Genomic DNA, 21707 nt, shown 5'->3' with positions numbered 1-21707 from the left:
ACAGTTTGAGAAGAGAAGATGCAGCTGGGCAGTGATGGCACACACCTTTAATCCCAGCACTTGGGAGGCAGAGGCAGGTGGATAGCTGAGTTTGGGGCCAGCCTGGTCTACAGAGTGAGTGCTAGGATAGCCAGAGCTACACAGAGAAACCCTGTCTCCAAAAAAAAAAAAAAAAAAAAAAAAAGGAAAAAAAAAGAGGGGGAGGGAGATAGAAAAGGCACAAAAGCGAGCAATTTTAGTTTTTAATTGTATTCATCAGCAAATTTTTCCAGAATGTTCAGGATTCAAAAAGCACCAGTGTACAATACAAAGTTTGTCTCTCACCCTGTCTAACACGCCTCAGTTCCAGCTGTTGCGAATGGCAGATTCCTTGACTTGTTGTGTGGCATTAGCCTTACCACATAGCATACCAGTGTAGGCTGGCACTGGGACCTCCAGACACCAGCACTGTGTGGTGGATTCGTTTTGTTTTTCTCCTAGTATCATTGTAAGCAGTTGGAGTGGAAACCTCATGCCTCCAAATGCACCAGCTTCTGCACGGAGTCAGGTCACTCTGAGCTTCAGACACTGTCAGAGCTAGCTTTAACTTTCATCTCAGCACGACTCAGAAATCGCCTGAGTACAGAGCCTCCAATGAAGAACCGCTTCAGTCCGACTGGCCTGTGGCCAGGTCTGTGGAGGACTGTTTTATTACTAATTGATGTAGGAGGCTAAGCCCACTGTGGGAGGTGCCATTCCCTAGGCAGGCAATCTCGGACTATAAGAGAAAGCTGGCAGAGCACCAGCCTGCCTGAGCTAGCTAGCAAGCAGTGTTCCACCACAGTCTGTGCTGGATGTCCGTGGCTGCGAGTTCCCTGGTGAGAGGCCACGCTAATAGAATCCAAAGCAGGCCTGCCTACAAGTTTCTCCCCTAGTTTCTCACAGTGACTGACTGTGACCAGAAAGTGTAAGCAAGCAAACCCTTCCCTCCTCTAAATTGCTTTCATTACAGAAAGAGAAAAGACATTAGAACAGACACCAAAGCCGTTATTTCTTACAGTCAGCTTGGAGGAGCTGAAGCAGGCAGAAACAGACCTGCTGCTGTTTGTCAGATTTTCATTCTCTATCACACATTTAAAAAGAAAATCACATGTACATTTTATTAGATAGGCCAAACCCCTTGCAGTTATTTCTGATATAAGACAGTACACGTTTGTATCAAACGTTAAAGAATCTGATCCTCAGTGACGATGCGCGTGCCATTTCTTTTCATGCTCTCACTATCGCCTTCCCCAGATTCTCTCCTCTCAGCATTCCCATGAAGGCTGCTGGCATCTTTTCAAATCCTTCAAGGACATATTCGTGATACTGGATTTTACCCTGCAGTGAAGCAACAATTACAGGTTGATTTCCTTTTCCAAATGACATTCTCTTCTCATCCCAGCAACAGATTTATCAGGTCCACCGTGAGAACCTTGAAAGTCTGGGATGTAGGCCCTCTTATCCGTGGATAACAGGATCTACGGACCGAGCGCATGCATCACAATTACAGTGTAATAACAGGAAAAATGGTAACCATCCGGCAACAACTGTGCCATTCCTAAGTCCGCTGAACAGACAAGTTCAACAGTGCGATGATCTCAGAAGAGTGGGTGAGGAAGGTGCCCCTTCAACGGATGCTGCTTTCGTCACATCTAGTAGTCAAATGACAGGAAACACTACACCGGAAGTAAGACCGCAAGAGGTGGGGCCTGTTCAAGACATGTAAATACCCAGGAACTTACACCTTGTTCTCCCTTCTAACCAAGAAGTTCTGTGTGTCACCAGTTACTTAGAACAAAAGGAAGGAAGGAAGGAAGGAAGGAAGGAAGGAAGGAAGGAAGGAAGGAAGGAAGGAAGGGAAGAGAAAGAAGGAAAGAAAGAGCTGGGTGGTGGTGGCATATGCCTTTGATATCCTAGATATCAAAGGAGGATCTCTGTGAGTTCAAGGCCAGCCTGGTCTACAAAGGAAGTTCCAGGACAGCCAGAGCTGTTACACAGGGAAACCCTGAATCAAGAAAAAACAAGCAAAAAACAAAGAAACAAACAAACTATATGTGTAAATATAGATAACACTAGCTCTAGGTATTTTGTTATGAAATGAATGGGTTTGGATAGCAATGAAATTCAGAGCTATGGACACAAAGGTGCGTGTCTGTAACTTCAGCATTCAGGATGCCGAGACAAGAATATCACTGAGTTTGAGATTAGCCTGGGATACACAGTGACTCACTGGTTTCGTCACTGCCTTCACCCCCAACCCCCAAGCAAGAAATTTAAAGAAATTTGTTTTCTTTTCTAAGATGAGGAAAGAATATTTATTTCTGAAAACACTGATCCAGCAGACAAGGGGAAACAATGCAGCAGGAAAGGGAAGAACTGAAGGACTTCCGGTTGTGAGTTGCAAAAGCCTGTGGGAGCTGGTGGGCAGCGGGAGTGGCTGAGTCCCCTTACCTCTGAGACCCAATTCATCAAGTCTGTCAGAGCCTTCAGGCGGACATCTCCTTCCCAGCGAGTAACGATGAACCCCTCCATGCGGAGTTGCTGGTAAATAACGACTTCTGGGGGTGGGCCTGGAAAAGGATGATTCATTTGTGGGGCAGGGTCCAGGGACACAGTGAGACACACTGTCATGGTTCTCCAAGACGCTCCCCCATTCTGTTTCCTCCACTCCTTTCTGGTCCACAGGGCTGTTGCCGACCACCACTAACTGTGCCAGGGAGAATAATGGCCCCAAAGCCATCCACGCCCCAAACCCCAGACTCGGTGAGAGAAAAAGAGAGCAGCGAGGGGAAGGCAGCACTGGTTGCCTGGGAGCCAGCAGCTGAAAGCATGATGCAGGGTTGGAGTCGCACTCTCTCCAGGAGTCAGCTGAAGCGTGCATACGGAATAGCAGGGCCGGAAGAACAGAAGCAATGCATCTTCGGCATCTTGGACAATGGGTGTCACTGAAGGCTGAAGTCTCCACTCACTACTTTGAAGAAAGTACCATTTATAGTCAGGGAAATGGAGCCTTGTCTAGAACCAATAGAAACTGGCACATGATGAGTGACATATGTAAACGCTGGGACGGGCCCCACCCAGAATAGATACATTAAGTTATAACGAAGTCCATGCTCAGACCACCTCTGCAGCATGGCGCTTCTTCAAATGGCCCATAGCAACCTTATTTCCTTTTGAGTTAAAGGTTCAACCTGGGCTAGGGAAACGGCTCAGTCAGAAAAGTGCTTGCCTTTTCTTTTGCAGGCATAAGAACATGAGCTCAGATCCCAAGCACAGCAATTCGAATCTGTAACTCTAGGCAGAAGGATCCCTTGAACTCATTGGCCAGCCATTTAGATGAACTGATAAGTTCCAGCTTCCGTGAGAGACAACAGTCTCAAAAAATAAAATGGAGAGCAATTGCGAAGCTCCCTAAGGTTGACCTCTGACCTTCACACACACCCACACACACACACCACCCACACACAGGAACCTTCGCTTCTTCATCTTGAAAGAGGCTGAAATACTGTTGCTGAGCATCCTGACAGGAACACTGGTTTCTTTTTTGAGTTCAACAAAGCAAATATGGTTATAAGTTGGTGGAAGTACTTACTGACTTATCTCTAGCTATAGTGATACTGGAATGTGCTAAGATCTCTGGGCCTCAGAAGCAAAGCAGACTCCTATCTGATGAAAACAGACAAGGTCAGCTGCCATCACTAAGAGCTATCTAAGTAGCAGAAATTCCAAAGACTAGTTGCTAAAAACATTAGATCAAATTACTATGTCCAGAAATATTTGGTTGTACCTATTTAGACGATGGTTAAGAAAATGTATCCTGACACTCTCTTTGGTGGGCAGACAGATGATTTCCCATGATTCTACCTTAGCATCAGTTGCAAAAGAAGATGGGGGCGGGAGGAGGGTTGTCCCTATCAATGAGATTGCCAAGGTATTCTGGAATTTCCTGGCTGGAGAAGATAGTGTTTTGATTTTCCATAACTCAGGAGGGAATCTGATCAGTCCTTCCGAGGTCCCACCTGCTCTAAGCTCCACTGTTTCCAGGCAGTTCTGCTGTTAATCAGTGCTATGGGATTTTATCCACACTAGCCAAGCCCAGAACTGAAGAAGTAACCATTTGGCCTGTGGTTACCCCTACCCTGATTAGAGGCACAAAGATCCCTTTTTCTTCTTCTTTCTCCTTGGGGGCCTCAAATCAATCTGTCATTCTGATACCAGAGAAGGACCTTATGTGAGGAGTCGAAGCACCGAGCTTGATTTTGTGTCAGCCATTCATCTTGTAGCAGAGGCTTGCCCAAGATCCCTCACAGCCCAGAAGCAAGGACTATAGGGCTCTGGGAGGATAAAGGAGAGGGAGGGAGGGATTTCAGTACAAGAAAGAGAAGAAGAGAGAGATGGAGAGCACAAGAGAAATAGAAGAGGCCGATCAAAGAGTGTGTGTGGCAGGCGGGTGGGTGGGCGGGTGGTCAGGGAGACTGTCAGGCCTCCCTCATCAGACGCAGATGTCTTGCTGCTCTAGGAGGTCAGCCCACACCTGTGAAGATGTGACAGCTACTCCCGCCCCGTCCCGTATCTGTGAATCTTTGTCCAGCCCTCCTACGTGCAGGAGCAGAATACCTGGGGGACATGCACCAGTGCGGTTGTACTGAGAGATCGCTCCGCAGATGGCAATTCTCCCAAAGGTCTTCATCTGCGCTATAACGGTGTTTGAAAACTCTCCACCTACCTAAGTAGACAGTCAAAAAACAAACAGCCAAAACGCAAAACACTTTAAATCATTTTAAAAATCCACTTAGGAGAATCAACAAAATTGACTAAATCAGGACAGCAGTTGTAATGATTGTAGCTAAAATACATATCAAAAATGGACATTTCCAGGAGGTGGAGGCAGGAGGATCCAAACTTTGAGGTTATTCTCAGCTACATAGTGAGTCTGAGGCCAGCATGGGTTATGTGAAATGGTTTGAAAAAAGGAACATTTTCATTTGACCTTAGGAACATACTTTATATAGCACAAAGCTAGTGTATTAAATACCATAATGTTCTCCATAGCCCAATAGTCTCACTGTCCTATAATCTAAAGGTATATAAATACTCAAAAGGCATTTGAAGAACAAAGCTACAGGACTTACACTTTCAAATTTCAAAATACACTGCAAAACTCAGTTAAAACAACATGAAAATAGAAATACAGGTCAGCGGAGCCAAACTGAATCCACAGGGAACCTTACATTTACCATCAACTGGTTTTCCACATGAATGAATGCCAAGACAGTTGACAAGGGGGAAAGCCTTAACCACTGGTGCAGAACTGCACATCCACATGGTAAAGTTCAGAAGTGGCTCTCCAGGACTATACACTCAGACTACTGAATATGTAACACAGACAGGAGTGTCAGAACTAACATCTAAACTCTTAGCAGAGGCAAGGAGCAAGTATCAGTGACCCCAAGAAGGCAGCATCCTTAGACAGCACAGTAAATGCCCAACCAACCAAGGAAGTAATTGAAACATCTGCAATTCTGAGGATACCATTTGGAGAATGAAGACAGCTCACAGAGCTGGAGAAAAATTCTGAAAACCATATACAGTCAATCTTCATTCTCACAGGAACTCATATTTACGAACCATATTCCTTGCTAAGACTCGTCTGTGCCTTCAAAATGGGTCCCAGGTCATTTGCAGACACAGGCAGTCTCATCAGAGACTGAATGAGCAAGGTGATGCTCTGCCTTCCTGTCACACAGAGATAGCCAAAGGATGGCGACAGTGGAGCCTGGGGTCTTCGCAGAGGGAGTAGAGAATGGATGTCGACCTTGTGGGTGTAAGGGCAAGTTACTTAACACTTCAGCTTAGGATAACACTTCTGAACCTCATTTCTCTTTTGTAAAATAAACATGCTACAAAAAAGGAGGGGGGTTTTAGGATTAAAGATTATAATCCACATGAGGCATGGTCACGTGTAGACATTTCTCCTAGGAGCCATAGTTCGGTGTTCCTGGAGACTTTACAGAACACAACTACTGCAAATAATGAAAATGAACTGCAATGAAGAAACGTGTACTCATACATAAAGAACTCAGATAACCCAGTTGAAAGCTAGGCCAAAGTTCTGGACACATTTCCCCAAACATGATACACATATGTCCATCAGCAATCTTTAGTGTCATCTGTCACAAGGAACTGTCAAAACCAGACTGAAATCACTTCAAACAGGTTAAGATGGACATAAGAAACCAGTCATTACAGGTGGCATTAAGGCTACGGAAAAATTCTAACCCTTTGAGGCCACTGGTAGGAATATACGACAGTGCAGTCACTTTGCAAAAATACTTTGGCAATTCCTCAAAATGTAAACATGAAGTTTCCATATGACCTAGCAATTCTACTCATACATGAATATCCAAGAGAAATGAAAACAAAGTCAAACAAAAATTTGTTTGTGAATGTTCATAGTAGCATTACACACAATGACCAAAAAGTGTAAAGAAATCACAGACACCTATCAACTGATGAATAGATAGAAAATGTGGTATATCCATTCAATGAAATATCATTCGCTCATAAAAAAGAATGAAGTACTAATACCTACTCCAACATGGATGGATCTGGAATCATTTTGCTAAGTGAAAGAAGCCAGGAACAAAAGAACACATTTTTGAGTGGGGAAAAAAACAAGGAGGTAACTGATGATTGATGTTTCTTTGGAGAATGATACATATTCAACAACTGTGGTCATACAGACAGTTTGGTACTAAAAGTGGTTAAGATCTGAATGCTAACTCCCTTTCTTCTGCAGTGCTGGGTTTGGACACAGGGCTGTGTACGTGGTAGGCAACAAGCCCTATTACTGATTTACAACCTTAGCCTAAAAGCCAACTGTTGGTTTATTTATTTATTTATTTATTTATTCAGTGGTTGATATGGGGGGCATGGTCTCACTAGGAAGCCCAGACTTGCCTTGAGCCTGCTCTCCTCCTGCCTCAGTATCATGAATGTTGGGATTATAGGCATAGCTACCATATCTGGCTATGCAGTTTAAATGAATGAATGCCTGGTCTGTGCATCTTAACAAATCTTTTCCCCCCTAAAGAGTATACTTGATTCATTTATTCTAGATGGAAACTTTAGAAACATGTTCCTTTATGTAATACACTATTGGTAAGTCAGGTAAGCTCAGGTTGTACTTACATTGTCAAAATAGCAATCATAGCCATCAGGAGAGGCCGTTTTCAAAGCTTCTGCCAAAGACTTTACTGTCTTGTAGTTAAAGGCAGCATCGAATCCGAGCTTCTTAAGATAGGCAACCTTTTCATCGGACCCTGCTGCACCAACAACTTTGCAGCCCTAAGTGGGGAAAAAGTGTAGACCATTAGTGAAGCAGAAGCATGGCCCAATTCCACTTTCCCAGTTTTCTACAGCAGGTTGCTCAAGCACACACCGTGTGCTAACCAACGTTTCCACACTATGACCAGACACCTGAGAAAACAACTGCTCACAGTTTCAGACGCTTTACTCCGTAGTCTCTTGGCTCTGTGTTTCTGGAATGTATATTATGTTTATCACAGCAGAAGGGTAGGACATTAGGAAGCCACTCAACTATGGCAGCCAGAAGAAAGAGAGACAGAGACAGACAAGAAGAATCTAGAACAACTTTCAAAGACAATTCCAATGACCTACTTCTTCCACCTAAGCTCTTGCATTTACCAACAATGCCATCAAACCATCAAATGAATCTATCAATAGGTTGATCCATTGATGAGGTCAGGACCCCCCTTCCTACACACATATGCAGGTGTGTAGGAAGGCCAGAAGAGGGCATCAGATCCTCTAGATCTGGATATACAGTTGATTGTGAGCCATGTGGGTGCTGAGAACTGAACTTGGGTCCCCTGGAAGAGCAGCAGTGTTTGTAACTGCTGAGCTATCTCTTCAGCACAGTGCAATGCTGCTTTAAAACATCATTTTCCCTCTCTCGGGTATTTTTAAAATTCTATATTTATTATTAATCATGTGTATGCACTCATGATATGTGAGTATGGGTACATGCATGCAACAGCACATATGTGGAGGTCAGAAGACAACTTTGTGGGGTTGGTTCTCCCTTTCTCCTTGCACCTTTATATCAGAGATTGCACTCAGGTCATCAGGTAGGTATAGCAAGGCCCATTACCCACCGAGTCATCTCTATAGCCCTCCATATTTTTAATAAAACACTTGCAATTTAAATATTAGAAATACTTCTAACTAATTTTGTAAATCTAGTCTATGCTAAATATAGCTAAACCTTCTGAGTTTAGAAAGAGAAAAAACAAAACTACAAATCAAACTCATGTGTAAAGATAGAGGCAAAATTCTCTTTAAATCAGGGATTGGGGTAAATCTCAGTGGTAGGACCTGTGCTCAGCATGTACTAGACCCTGGGTTCAATTATCAGTCATACCCCAAAAGCTACTCTCAATTCCAAATGTATAAATCTATAGTATGCCACTATTTCTTGAATCCTGGAATGCTAGAATGATGTTGGAAAACAAATGTAACTCGTTGGTTATAAAGTTAACATGAGAAAAGCTGAAACACTGTTTATAAGATTCAGCTTCTTGCCGGGCGGTGGTGGCGCACGCCTTTAATCCCAGCACTCGGGAGGCAGAGCCAGGCGGATCTCTGTGAGTTCGAGGCCAGCCTGGTCTCCAAAGCGAGTTCCAGGAAAGGCGCAAAGCTACACAGAGAAACCCTGTCTCGAAAAACCAAAAAAAAAAAAAAAAAAAAAAAAAAAAAAAAAAAAAAGATTCAGCTTCTTTACCCACTTATGTACTTACTTACCTAAATATTTTCCACAACCTCATTTGTGTTCAAACTCCTATTAGAAATAGGGGCCAGCCCTTGGCTATTGGGTATAACCCTACATTCAACTCTATTCCACTTATCTTGCCCCATGAGGACATGTCCTAAGTCCTTACAGAAGCCTTTGGCAAAGCTACATCACCCAGCTAGGTCACCTGAGAACAACCCCACTATGAGAAAACAAATCCTGACCAGGTCTAGCTGCCCACTCTCCTGCACACTCACCGTCAAACTGGATCCCTTGAGCAGAGAGCTGCCCAAACAGGAGCCTACACTCTGCTTATATTTCTGTTTCCGGGGCTAGTTCCCAAACAATAACCACCCCCACCACCCTAAGCTGACTGCTCATTTCTTTCTGGTGCAACAGCCTTTACAGTAGAGCCATGTGGGTGATGACTCCTGGTTTGGCTGACCTGAAGTCCCTCTTTGTATTCCCGGAATAATCATGAAGGAAGGCAATTAAACTGAGCAAGAGAATGTGTAGTAAAAAACAAAACAAAACACACACACACACATATGTTTATATGTAATAATGAAACATATTATATATATTTATATATATATGGGCCCACGCCTGACTTGCTGTCTGCAGTGTTCTCAGTCAACACTAGTAGTCAGCTCATCTTCGCTGTTCTCTTTTCCTCATTCTCCCCTTTCTCAACTTCTAACTTCTGAACAAGCCCCAGCAAGTTGATTGTACACCCCTTGAGTCCAGAAGGTCCTCTGTATTCACTGCTGCATTCCCAGTACACGCTGTGGGTCTTGCAGAGGGATGGCTAGAGGACGACACTGACCTTGAGCTTGGCTATCTGCCCCACAACAGAGCCCACTGCTCCTGCTGCTGCGTTGACCATCACTGTTTCTCCACCCTTCACGCCACAGATGTCAAGCAGGCCAAAGTAGGCAGTGAGGCTAAGGAAAGAACATAAGGATGTGGGAATAGATTCAGTCTGTCCTCTCCCCATGGAGAGGAGCCATGGAAAAGTTAGACTTTGAAGAGGAGGGCAGCATAAGGCCAATCAAGACCAATAAATAGTTATCCCCCACTACCAGCATTGCTCTTGTATTAGCCCTGAGTTTTAAATTTGACTTGATATGAAAATCCACTGTAATTAACTGAAGCCCCAAAATACAAAGTCAAAACAAGGGGATGAGATAAAAATAAGTTCAGCAGAAGAAAAAAAAAATTGCATCCTTGATTTAAAGCCAATGAAATTCATATGTATTAAGCCACCTGCAAAAATTTCTGACAGATGCATGGTAAAGTCAAGGCTGCCTGATTAAGAAATATTGGCACAATTTTAGCCTATTCAGCTTCTTCCTATGGTTGGAGCCCTGAGAGTTGTTAGGCAGAGACATCCTTTTTCTGAGGACCCACATACTGTCATGAGCTGCCGAACAGCGTGTTGGCCAGTGGCAGACGGAATGTACAGTGACACTGTGTAAGATGACATCATCTAAGGACACTGGAGCTATCTCGGTTTGTGTAAGTTTAGTTTGCAAAACTATGAAGAAATCTACTCGTGGTTTACTTTCCAGAGCATCCTGTCATCAAAAGATGCATGCTGCACCTAACACCCCCTTAATTTAGTATTTTTCAAAAGACAGATACAACACCATCTACCTATCTCAGACTTTTTTTTTTTTTTTTTTTTTTTTTTTTTAGTTTTTCGAGACAGGGTTTCTCTGTGTAGTTTTGGAGCCTTTCCTGGAACTCACTTTGTAGACCAGGCTGGCTTTGAACTCACAAAGATCCACCTGCTTCTGCCTCCCAAGTGCTGGGATTAAAGGCATGCGCAACCAGGCCTGGCTTGACATTTTGTAAAGATAGGGTCTAGCTATATCTCAAGCTGGCCTTCAACACATGATCCTCCTGCCTCAACTCTCTGAGTAGGTGGGATCACAGAAGACAGTTGGGACTCCCATGTCTCCTGTGTGCTACAAAATGATTTCCCACCTTGGCAACACTGAGAGGTGATGGAGCATTTAAGAAGTGAGGCATCTTCGACCCAACTTCTCCTTCTTTCATTTAGCCTCAAGAATAATACTGGCTTAGCTTTAACTGACAAGGAGGAACTGCATAAATGTAGATATATAAAAACACATATGCATAGTATGTAGCATGTTTTAAATATACATATACAGTAGAATATCTAAATTAAGCTAATTAACATACATGTTTCTTCACATAGTTATCATTTCTGTGGTCAGTACACTTCAAATCTGTCTTCACAGTAATTTCCAACCTTATTTATTGTTGTAAACTACACTCATCCTGCTGTAAGACAGATTCCTTGAACATATGTCTCCTGTCCAAATAAATTTTTTTTAAAAGTAAGAAGATGCCAGGTGGTGGTGCATGCCTTTAATCCCAGCACTCAGGAAGCAGAGGCAGGCAGATTTCTGTGAATTCGAAGCCAGCCTGGTCTACAGAGTGAGCTCTAGGACAGCCAGGGCTACATAGAGAAACCTTGTCTTGAGTTACACTCCCCACATAAAAATAAATAAAATTTGTGTCTTTGGACCAACATGTCTCTCAATCCCCATCACTATACTCTCAGCATCTATTGGTTCAACTTTCTAGATCTCACTTATGCCGCAGTTTGGAGATGAGCTGACTCCTCCCCAAGGCTCTTCTGCCAAAGGCTTGGTTTCCAATGGAGCAGTGTTCAGAGATGGAGTTTTGGCAAAGTGATTAAACCATGAGAGCTCTGATGTAATCATGCATTAATCCCATGATGGATTCATACTATGATGGCATTATTAGGAGATGGGAACTAGTCAGAGGAAGTGGGTCACTGAGGACAAAGCTCTAGCAAGATACATCTCATCTTTGGCTCCTTCTTGTCTTTCTCTTCTTCCTGGATGCCATCAGATAGACAATTCTGCCCCATCATTCTCCTTATACCATGATTGTCCACCTTGCCCCAGGCTTAAAACAAATGTGCAAATGAACTGAAACCATGGTCCAGAAGAAAAGATTCCTCACCTGATGTTGTTGCTCTCAGGTATTTCTCACATAAATAGAAGCTGACACAAGATGAAAATGAGATCATGTGGAATTTGTCTTTCTGTACCTGACTTACTTCACTTAATGTCCTCCGAGTTCGTCTATGTTATCATAAATGCCAAGGTTTCCTTCTTTTTAAAGGTTACATAGTATTCTTTTATATATGACATTCTCTTTATTCATCCACTTAACAGAGTCTTCTCAGTTTGAGCTCCTCCTTTCTTATTCCTAACACTTTTCTCTAATCAGCCTTTGTGCCTTAAGTCTCTCCTACTGGTTAAGTTATAATGTTAGACATTCTGACAAACAAAACATACCCATGACACTTACCCTGGCATGCCAACTGTTCCCAAAGCCAAAGACAGTGGTAACTTGTCTGGCCACCCTGCAGGCAGTTTTCTCAGTCCTTTCCCGTCAGAAATGGAATGTGATGTCCAGCCTAGTAACGCCACTACTATGGTTCCTGTGGGGAAGGCTGGGTTTTTACTTTCCACAACCCTGAAAGATAAAAGTACAGTAAGACATGTGATATCTTTTCCTATTCTTGGGGGTCAGGATGCTTTGTAGGGAATGTTCACAAGAGGGCACTGAGCTAAACAGTCCATGACTGACACTCTGAGGAATCTCTCCTTAATTCTTAGCCATGTGGGAGCCATCAGAGAAGAGTCTCAACTGGTCCAGCACCAATCCCTGTCCCGGCCCACTTCCCTTCTTTTTAGCAAGCGTCCTCTGTCCTCCGGCTCCAGGTGCCTCTATCCTCTATAGACCCCCCCACCCTGTCTCCTAAGTCCTCTTTTCTCTTGCATTGTTAACAATTTCCTTCTCTGTCATCCTTTCTCTCAGCTGTAAGAAAGCACAACTCGGCCATTTTATAATCTCATTTTCCCCCTCCATCGTCTCAATTTTATAGCCAAATTTCCTCATTTTCCATTCACATGATAAACCAGAACAACATGCTCTCCACCTTCACCAGTCCACTGAGGTTACAACCTTCTGATTGAAAAACATAGTGGCTATTTTTTTTTCAACTTTGAATTTTATTTACTTATTATTCATTGTAAGGAGAAGAACACAGGTGTCATGGTACAGGTGTGGAGGTCAGAGGACAACTGTTCAGAGTCCGGTCTCTGTCCGTCATAGGTTCTAGGGATGGAACTCAACTTGTCGGGCTATTCCCACTCACTATCCGACTTCTCTACTCTGCCTGGCGGTTCCCAGGACACTGGCTTCTTTCTCCTGGCCTTCTTTCTTTCCTCTCTAAGCCGCCTCTTTTCTGCCTCATCGACGGGTTTCTTGCAGCTCCTCTCTCCCATCCCTTACTTTTTTTTTTTTTTTTTTTTTGGTTTTTCGACACAGGGTTTCTCTGTGTAGCTTTGCGCCTTTCCTGGAACTCGCTTTGGAGACCAGGCTGGCCTCGAACTCACAGAGATCCACCTGCCTCTGCCTCCCGAGTGCTGGGATTAAAGGCGTGCGCCACCACCATCCGGCTCCCATACCTTACTTCTTGACTGCCTTCCCCACAAGCTAGCTATAGATCACATTTACTTCAGAAAATTTAAATAAAATGAAAATATTAGACTGAAAACTTAGCTCAGGAGTACAGTTCCTGCCTGGCATGCATGTAGCCCTGAGTTGGGTCACAAGCACCACAATTTTAGGCAAAATTTTTAATGCTTTAAAAAAAATCAAACAAAAATATCAACTATAATCCTACGACATGAAGATAACAGCTAATATTTTGTTATGTTTCAAGGTAATCTTAATGATAGATTTAAAACATATAATGTATACTTACATAACTAAAGTAATGTTTTGCAACCTAATTCTCCCTCAACATTAGATTAGTTTATATATAATTTATATTTTTTGTGTTATTAAGAATCCTTTAGATCTGGACAGGGTGCCACACTCCTTTAATCCTAGCACTTAGGAGACAGAGGCAGGTGGATCTCTATGAGTTTGAGACTAGCCTGGTCTACAGAGCTGAGTTCCAGGGCTACACAGAGAAACCCTGTCTCGAAGGAAAACATTGAAAAAAAAAAAAAGATTCCTTTGGAAACTGTATAACTTCAAATTGTTAAATTTGATTACTCCATCAGTAGTTTTTTTTTTGACAATATCATTCCTAATGTAAATTACATTTTAACTAATTATTGTTATTGTTTTTGAAACAGCAGGCACATGTGTGCACACACATACACACACACACACACACACACACACACACACACACACACACACAAACTTCATGAAGAATTACTTTTGTAGAATTTCTACAAAAAGTAAAAAACTTTGAAAATAGCTGTTATCAGTAGCAGATTTAATTAAATGGAAGAATGTAATGGAATAATCTATAGCTTTTAAAAAATATAGATGGTATATTTACGCACTGACAACAAACAGTGTAGATTTACTGAGAAAAGCCAATTTGCTGGCAGGCATATAATCTTATTCAAAGTAGAAGTCTGTACTTACCAGGTTTTGAAATAATACACTAACAACCGACTGGGGGGGGGGGGGACTTTCCATTTTCAGATTTCAATTTATTTGTATTTTACAATAATCGTGAATTAAATATATAAAGCTCTATTTACATCATTAAAAGTCAGGATGGCAGAGAGGCTAAAACGACAATCCTACATCCACGATAGTGAATGTTGTCAACTAGACTGCTTGAGAAGCGCAGATTAGTCCGTGCTTACCCCTGGCAGGATGTGTGCCAGGAGGGGAATAAAAGAGCAAAGAAAGCCGGGCTGTAGTGGTGCACGCCTTAATCCCAGCACTCGGGAGGCAGAGGCAGGAGTTCAAGGCCAGTCTGGTCTACAGACTGAGTTTCAAGGCAGCCAGGGATACATAGATGGGGAGTGGGGTGGGGCAAAGAAAAACAAAACCAGCCATCAGCTAGCCCAGCTCGATACCACCACCACCACCACCACCACCACCACACCCTGTGTCTGCCAAGAGGCAAGGAGACTCTCCTAGAGGCTCCTCCTGCCATGGTCCTTCTCACCGCAGGCTCGGAATCAGCAGAGACAAGGGCCACATGCTGAGTCCTATGAAACAATGAACCCAAACGAGCCAATCCTCCCCTTTAGTCATTTCTTTAAGATATTCGGTCACAGCCACATCATCCTTCCATCCCTCTCGGTTAAGAAGGGGGCGGGCCGGCCTTCCCCAGTTGTTTCCTAGTGAACCACATAGACTGGAGAAGAAGCTGTAGGACAACAGACAGACAGACCCGGCAGGAGCTGGAGGACATTTACCCAAACGCCAGGGCGGGTGTAAACACTGACCTGGCCACTTGCTCACCCATCATCCTATCACCCTCTTTCAGTCTTTTTGATGCAACTCTGAAAAAAAACAAAACAAACCAGATTCATAGTGTGCAAGACTATATGGAGGAAAATATCTTGATATCAATGGCAAAATGCTGGGACAAGACAACACCCACCATACCAGGGCAGCACAACCAGTTGAGACACAGTGTGACCCCAAAATACGCATTCTATGAATGAATTCGAGAATCTTACCACTCTGTTCAACTGGAGGTGAGTTTCTGCCTACAATATTCAAAATACAACATGGGCCTGGCTGGTATCTGTTACCCCAACACTAACCACCCCCCAAAGGATGCTAATTACCATTTTGTTTTGTTTAGCAGGCTCTTTCTATGACTGGTTTTGAACTTGTGGTCTTCCTGCATTAGCTTCTCAGGGTATAAGCTACCATGCCCAATTGCTAGTTAACATCTTTAAATGGTAGGTTTCAACCAAGAGTTGACTCTTCGCTATTCAGCTAGGGGAAAAATACTATGTGATGCCTGTATTACTTACCTAGGTTAACAGTTTGCTGAAGCACCATTGAAAGGCATTTACCCCCTCTCTGCCCTCCAGTGTTTTGAGTCATATGTTTGAGTCAACTATGAACCACACAATAAAAACATACTGGCAAAGAGAAGGCAAGAGGCGCTGGCTTAAGTCTTGGCTCCTTCTGCTCAACTGTTGCAGTAGGAAATGGACAAGTCGGGGGCTAGCTCCCGCCTCCTTTCCCCGTCTCTCCTGGAGAGCACTGAGCAATGAAGGGTAAACTGTGCACAGCGGGCCTCTGCCTACAGAAGATGAGCACCCTTGAATCTCATCCCGGCTACAATACAGGAAGACGCAGGGGAAAGGCTGCCGTTGTAATCATGGCCTATCCTAAAAGATGAGCCACGGTGCTTCAACTGATGGACCAACGAACAACAGGAAAAACTGAGGAAGGAGACCGTACCTCATGTAAGGATCCACGGAGAGGAAAAGGGCTTCCAGCAGGACCTCTACAAAATAAAGCATCCAGATGCAGTTAGCGACCCAGGCTCTGACAGCTGCAATATTCTGGCATTCTGAATAAAGAGGCCTAGTCTTTCCGCGTAGGGGCCACCTCTCCTCTGTGCTATGCAGGATTAATTTTACTGTGCTGTGGATAGATTCCAGAGCCTTGTGCATGCAGGGGAAACTCCCTTACCATGAGCTTCACTTCCAGCTCCCCACTGAAGATAAGAAGGGCTTTCACATTTGGCCCGGCCCAGTTGATGATGATGATGATGATGATGACGACGACGATATGTACTGTACTATTTTAAGTACTATTTTAAGTGGATCAATTCGTTTGATGTTTTCAACTACTGTCCCATCCTATTTAAGGTCAAGTTAAGTAACTTACGGTGGCATAATACAGTGTTCACGTGATGTCTTAGCTTCCTACTGCTGTCATAAAGATCATGGCCAAAACCAACTTGGGGAGGAAAGGTGTACTTCAGCTCACCTGCCCCAATCAGAGTCTACTATAAAGGGACATCGGGGCAGGAGCTCCAGGAAGGAACCTGGAGGCAGGAATTGAAGCACAGGCCATGAAGGAACTCTGCTTCCTGGCTTACTGTCACTATTCAGGCTGCTTCCTTATATAACCCAGGACCACTGCAGGGCGTTTACCCACCAACCCCACGGTTCCCCAGAGTTTTCTTGAGTGCGAGCAGCAGGAAATATTAGATAGAAGGATTTAGATTGTGGAGATGAACAGAAAACACAGGAGAGCCTCGAGAGGGCCTGGAACCTATTCCAAGGGGCCCTGACTGTCTCTGCCCTAGGGTATTTATAGAGACACCAAGGGGTGGAGCAAAAGACACCCCCCCCCCCCCCCCCCCCCCCCCCCCCCCCGCCAGCACAGCCAAGTGCAGACCATCTCAGACACCTGCACTCAGGCCCGTGGTCCTAATCATCTTCTCTATGCAGACCTGCTGGGTAAAGCCATGAGGAACCTGAAAACGAGCTCCCACAGACCACCTGCTCAACACAAACTAACCAGGACAGCAAGTTAGTAAAATACTATCAATCAATACAAAAGAAGATGCATTTTGCTAAAGCGACCTTCAACTGTGTACTTTCTGGAACTTTGAATCCAAGTTTTGGCCACTGCCAGTTAAACTCAGTCAGTGACTCTGTCGTGGGAAGTGACTGCAGCCTGGTCTCAGAAGCTTACTCACTGTAACACCCTTCAGACACGGCTCCTAGGCTGGGCTCTGGGCACAGCTGCTGAGAAATGCTTATCACACCATCATCACAGGCTTGCCAGGACAGAGGAGACTTCCTCCTCTGTCAAAGCCGTGGATAAGGTACCCACACATGAGCTTCATCAAACACACTGGGGAGGGGGACCCACGATGACATTAAAACTGCATAGAAAAAAAAAACTAAAAAGGTTTATGTAGCAGATTGCAAAATGGTCACAAACCCCTCCCACCACTGTGTGCTGGCCTCCTGGCCACTCTTTCAATCAAGACATCTGCTTCCATGGGTTGAGGATGAAGCCCAGTGGTTGCCTGAAATCATGAGGAAGAGGAGAAAGAGGTGGCAGCAAAAAAAGAAAAAGAAATAGATTTGCCAGCCACTGAATCTGGACAACTTGCCTTGACCCATGGGATTTTAAGAAAAGCCATGTAAGCCGGGCGGTGGTGGCGCACGCCTTTAATCCCAGCACTCGGGAGGCAGAGCCAGGAGGATCTCTGTGAGTTCGAGGCCAGCCTGGGCTACCAAGTGAGTTCCAGGAGAGGCGCAAAGCTACACAGAGAAACCCTGTCTCGAAAAATCCAAAAAAAAAAAAAAAAAAGAAAAGCCATGTAAGTAGAGGCTTGAAGAGTCCTTGAACACTGGAGCTCACCAACCCAGGCTGTTCTACATCCACAAGACCCAGGTTCTACATTCACAAGACCACTGCAAGAAAAGAACCCAATCTGGCTGTTCACAAAGCGGAGAACTGCAGCCTGGACCAGGCAGAAAGCCTTCTATCATTAGGCAGGTGAATGAGACTTTATCCTAAAGTAACTAACCATTTAGCCCAGGTGAGACCTACAAGGAACCACTCAGCTTAGACCAACCTAAACGGCTAACACTCAGAACTGTAAACCAATAAAGAAAACATCTGAAGTCAAAGTCGGGGTTTTCCACTAGATGGCAGAAGCTAGCTGATACGGCCTCTGCCAGCTCTGCATTACCTCCATCTTTTAAGGGCGGGAGTTCAGTAGTCCTCAACTCGAAGTTACTGTCAGTAGGGAAGCCTTCAAAGTGCTTCTTCAGGGTCCAGCTCTTGGCCTGCACCATCCTGATGTACCTAGAACATGGTAAACATGTGGTCAATGACCATCTTATAACCCCTAGGCATAGCACTGAGGCCAGAAAACACAACCCTATTATCATTTTATCACATCCATTTAGAACTTTTTGGGATTATGCTAGGCACTTCATATATCTGATCTCATTTTAGTCCCATGACTTTTCTGTAAGAGTCGTTGTTATCAATCACTTCAGGTGTACCGATGTGGAAACAGGCTAAAACAAATTCTCAAGGCAAAGATGCAGACTGACAAATTCTGTCCGGGCCAAACTGGAGTTTCTCTAGGACATTAAACAACTAATGGGCGTGCAAAGTCCAGCAGTTTCTCGATCTCCTTCAGTGAATCTCTAGGAAATGCCTCAAATACAGGGACCAAAGTCCATGCCTTTTTTCCCCTACAGATGCATGGACCTCATAGCCACTGGGGGGCGCCGCTGCTCCATCTCATTTTCTCTGGGTTTGGCTCCGATATGGAAACTATTTTGTTTAAACTTGCCTCCAGGCAAAACGAACAAATAATCGAAACGGCTCTGTGCTTTAAAAGGTTTGTGGCACAGAACTACACATCATCTTGTGGACCTCAGTGAATTCTCCAGATAAGCACGCAAGGCTGACAAGTTTGTTCACTGTGTCCCTCTCACTCTTGGAAAGAGCCTGACAGGAGGGCAGTGAGCCAGCGAATCCAAAGCCCAGGTCTTCCCATCTACTTGTCTCTGCTTTAGACAGGGGTTCTTGAAGCCCAGGCTGGCCTTAGTTGTGGTCGAATATTATTTTAAGGCGTGTTACTTTTGTTTATGTTGCATTTGTTTAACTCTGTGAAGCTGTGTTACTGTGCCTGTCTAAAACACCTGATGGTCTAATAAAGAGCTGAACAGCAAGGCAGGAGAAGGGAAAGGCGGGATTGGCAGGCAGAGAGAAGAAATAAAAGGAGAAATCTGGAAGGAAGAAGAAGGAAAAAGAGAGGAAGGAGGGAGACTTCAGGGGCCAGCCACACAGCCAGACACAGAGTAAGAAGGAAAGAAAAGGTATGCAGGATTAGAGGAAGATAAAAGCCCCAAGGCCAAAGATAGATGGGATAATTTAAAGTTAAGAAAAGCTGGCTAGCAACAAGCTGTTGTGGGAATTCGTTCCTTTCAGCCAATGGCTTAGGGGTACAAAGCCCTAAGAACAGAGGAATAGGGGTCCTGCTCTCTCTTAGGGGGGTGGAGCAGGATGGTTGGTTCCCATTGCCCCTGGGCAGAACAGAGGACAATGACGGCTGGATGAATGGCAGACTCTTCCTTATTCGGTATCAGTGAACCTATTATCCCCATTTTATACCTTAATAAATTCTTGTGATCTTTTAACAGGCTCTCATGGGTTCACATAACAACAAGTCAAGCTAAGGCCAGGCATTTATAATTAAGAGTAAGCCTCCCTGTGTGATTTATTTGGGAACTGGGGGACAGGCCCCCCAAAAGAGCAAAAACAATCAATACCACTTAGTGATCTTGCTATCCGATCCTCACATGTGCCATCATGTGGTGCTGATAATCGAAACCCAGAGTTCTGTGAGTACAAGTGCTCTTAACTGCTGAGTCATCTCTCCAACCCCTCCCCCCCACCCCCCACCCCCAGTAAGGTTTTTAACTGACAGATAACAGCTTATATTGATAGGACACAGTGTATGCAATGTAGAGTGCTTAACACACCCATCATCTTCTTCACCTACCATTTTACGGTGAGACATTTGAAACCTGCTTGTTTTGAATTAATAATTGTTGCCAAGAGTCACACTCCTGTCGTGCCCTTTGACCAACACTTCCAACCTTTCTCAGCCTCTTGCTGTGGGATGTCTTTCTGGGCCGAGCATTTATAATTACTATAAGCCTTTAAGTGATTATTTAGAAGCAGCTGCGGACCGGGGCGGGACAGAGAAAAGCCTCCGATTACAACCTCTGATAACGATCATTCTACCCCATATTTCCGAGTTCAATTTGTTGTTTTTCTGACACAGGGCTTGGCTGTGTAGCCCAGGTTGGCCTTGAACTCATCATCATGTTGCAGAGGCTGTTTCGGAACCCTCCGTTGTCTTGATCCCACACGCTGGGACAACAGGCACGCTCCACCAAGCTCAGCTTCAGTCTAGTTTATTGTTACCATTATTTTGTGTGTGCATGATGCAGGTGTGTGGGTGAGGGCGCATGCCGGAAGACCACCTTCAGGAGTGGGTTCGCGCCTTCCACCTGAGGGTTCCAGGTATGGAACTCGGGTTGTAGGACTTGGCTGGCACTCACCTTCACCCGCAGAACCATCTCACAGGAGGATTTCCGTTTTGTTTCAAGACTGCATATTCCGTCTCTATTTTCAAAAAGGCAGCGCCTGGTCCTTCTGAACTTGCCACAAGTCTAGAAGGACACCTTTGAAAAGGGTTCTAGTACAGCGCCTTGGTGCAAGCCCTGGCCAGCTCGCCTGGCTTCGTACTGCACATGCGCGAATCCCCTGCTTTACCAGCTTCAGTTTAGCAATCCTGCAAAATCCTAGCCCAGACTTTCCAAGGTGCTGGAAGTTCCGCGGCATGTACGTACGATCGGACTGCCGGCAGACTTTGCCCATCTCCTAGGTCTCAGTCTCTCCAAGAACCTGCAGGGACCGGGAGGCGATCCTGGGCTCCCTAACTTCCTGAGTGCAGAACCCAGGGATCATTGCGCACCGGTGGGGTGGGAGAGGGAGGACCGCCAGCGCTCACTTGCTCAAGGAGGCTCTAGATGCTCAGCGGGGAGAAAGAACTAGTCGGGGGAGGGAAGAGAAAAGGGAGAGGGACCAAAAACAGCAGAGTATCTACTTACAGAAGCTCGCAGAAACTCCTTCCCTGGGAGGCCGCGGTGAATCCTCAACTGAGCGCCAGACTCGACTTTGGCTGGGCGGTCGGAGAGGGCCGGACTTCTCGAGGGAGGAGCAGCCTTGGATCTACAGAGGGTCACAGCACAGCAGGGGAGGGACAGTGGGAGGGGTTTGTGTGCGTGTAGGCATCTCGCTGTGTTCTAAATAATAAAAATATTTTTTACTGAAGAACCCGATTTATGTTTGCAAGATCAGAACCAAAGAAATCAAGAAATTACCCAGTTAATTCAGGCAAAATCCTGCCACCTCTGGCCCGCGTTAGTTAAGCTAACTGCTGCTGATGTCATGTCCCTGGGAGAGG

General features: G+C 44.7%; 1 protein-coding gene across 2 annotated transcripts; it reads right to left on the bottom strand.

The window, feature by feature from the left end:
- Positions 1-229: 229 nt before the first annotated feature.
- Ptgr1 (prostaglandin reductase 1) lies at positions 230-21459 on the bottom strand. Of its 2 annotated transcripts, XM_052718063.1 has the most exons (10): positions 21352-21459; positions 18405-18520; positions 16145-16190; positions 15169-15225; positions 12206-12373; positions 9660-9777; positions 7213-7368; positions 4639-4747; positions 2473-2591; positions 230-1359 (listed from the first exon to the last, which is right to left on the bottom strand). In XM_052718063.1, exons 2-10 carry the CDS (start codon positions 18508-18510, stop codon positions 1249-1251), a joined length of 990 nt encoding a protein of 329 aa, XP_052574023.1. In that variant the 5' UTR covers positions 18511-18520; positions 21352-21459; the 3' UTR covers positions 230-1248. The 2 variants fall into 2 exon arrangements, with proteins under 2 accessions (XP_052574023.1, XP_052574024.1); XM_052718064.1 differs by lacking the exons at positions 230-1359; positions 2473-2591 and adding an exon at positions 2611-4355.
- Positions 21460-21707: the final 248 nt, after the last annotated feature.

Source organism: Peromyscus californicus, unplaced genomic scaffold (assembly GCF_007827085.1).
Source record: "Peromyscus californicus insignis strain IS unplaced genomic scaffold, ASM782708v3 Scaffold_5__1_contigs__length_169319896, whole genome shotgun sequence".
Lineage (NCBI taxonomy): Eukaryota > Metazoa > Chordata > Mammalia > Rodentia > Cricetidae > Peromyscus > Peromyscus californicus.
This window is presented reverse-complemented; position numbering and strand designations above follow the sequence as displayed.

What these genes read in the sequence shown, in the direction of transcription:
- Ptgr1 (XM_052718063.1), bottom strand. Translation starts at nt 18,510, where the DNA reads ATGGTGCAGGCCAAGAGCTGGACCCTGAAGAAGCACTTTGAAGGCTTC. An exon ending in ATGGGTGAGCAAGTGGCCAG is followed by an intron (nt 12,374 to 15,168) that starts GTCAGTGTTTAC and finishes TTTATCTTTCAG; the next exon opens with GGTTGTGGAAAGTAAAAACC. An exon ending in TGATGAATTGGGTCTCAGAG is followed by an intron (nt 1,360 to 2,472) that starts GTAAGGGGACTC and finishes GCTTCACTGCAG; the next exon opens with GGTAAAATCCAGTATCACGA.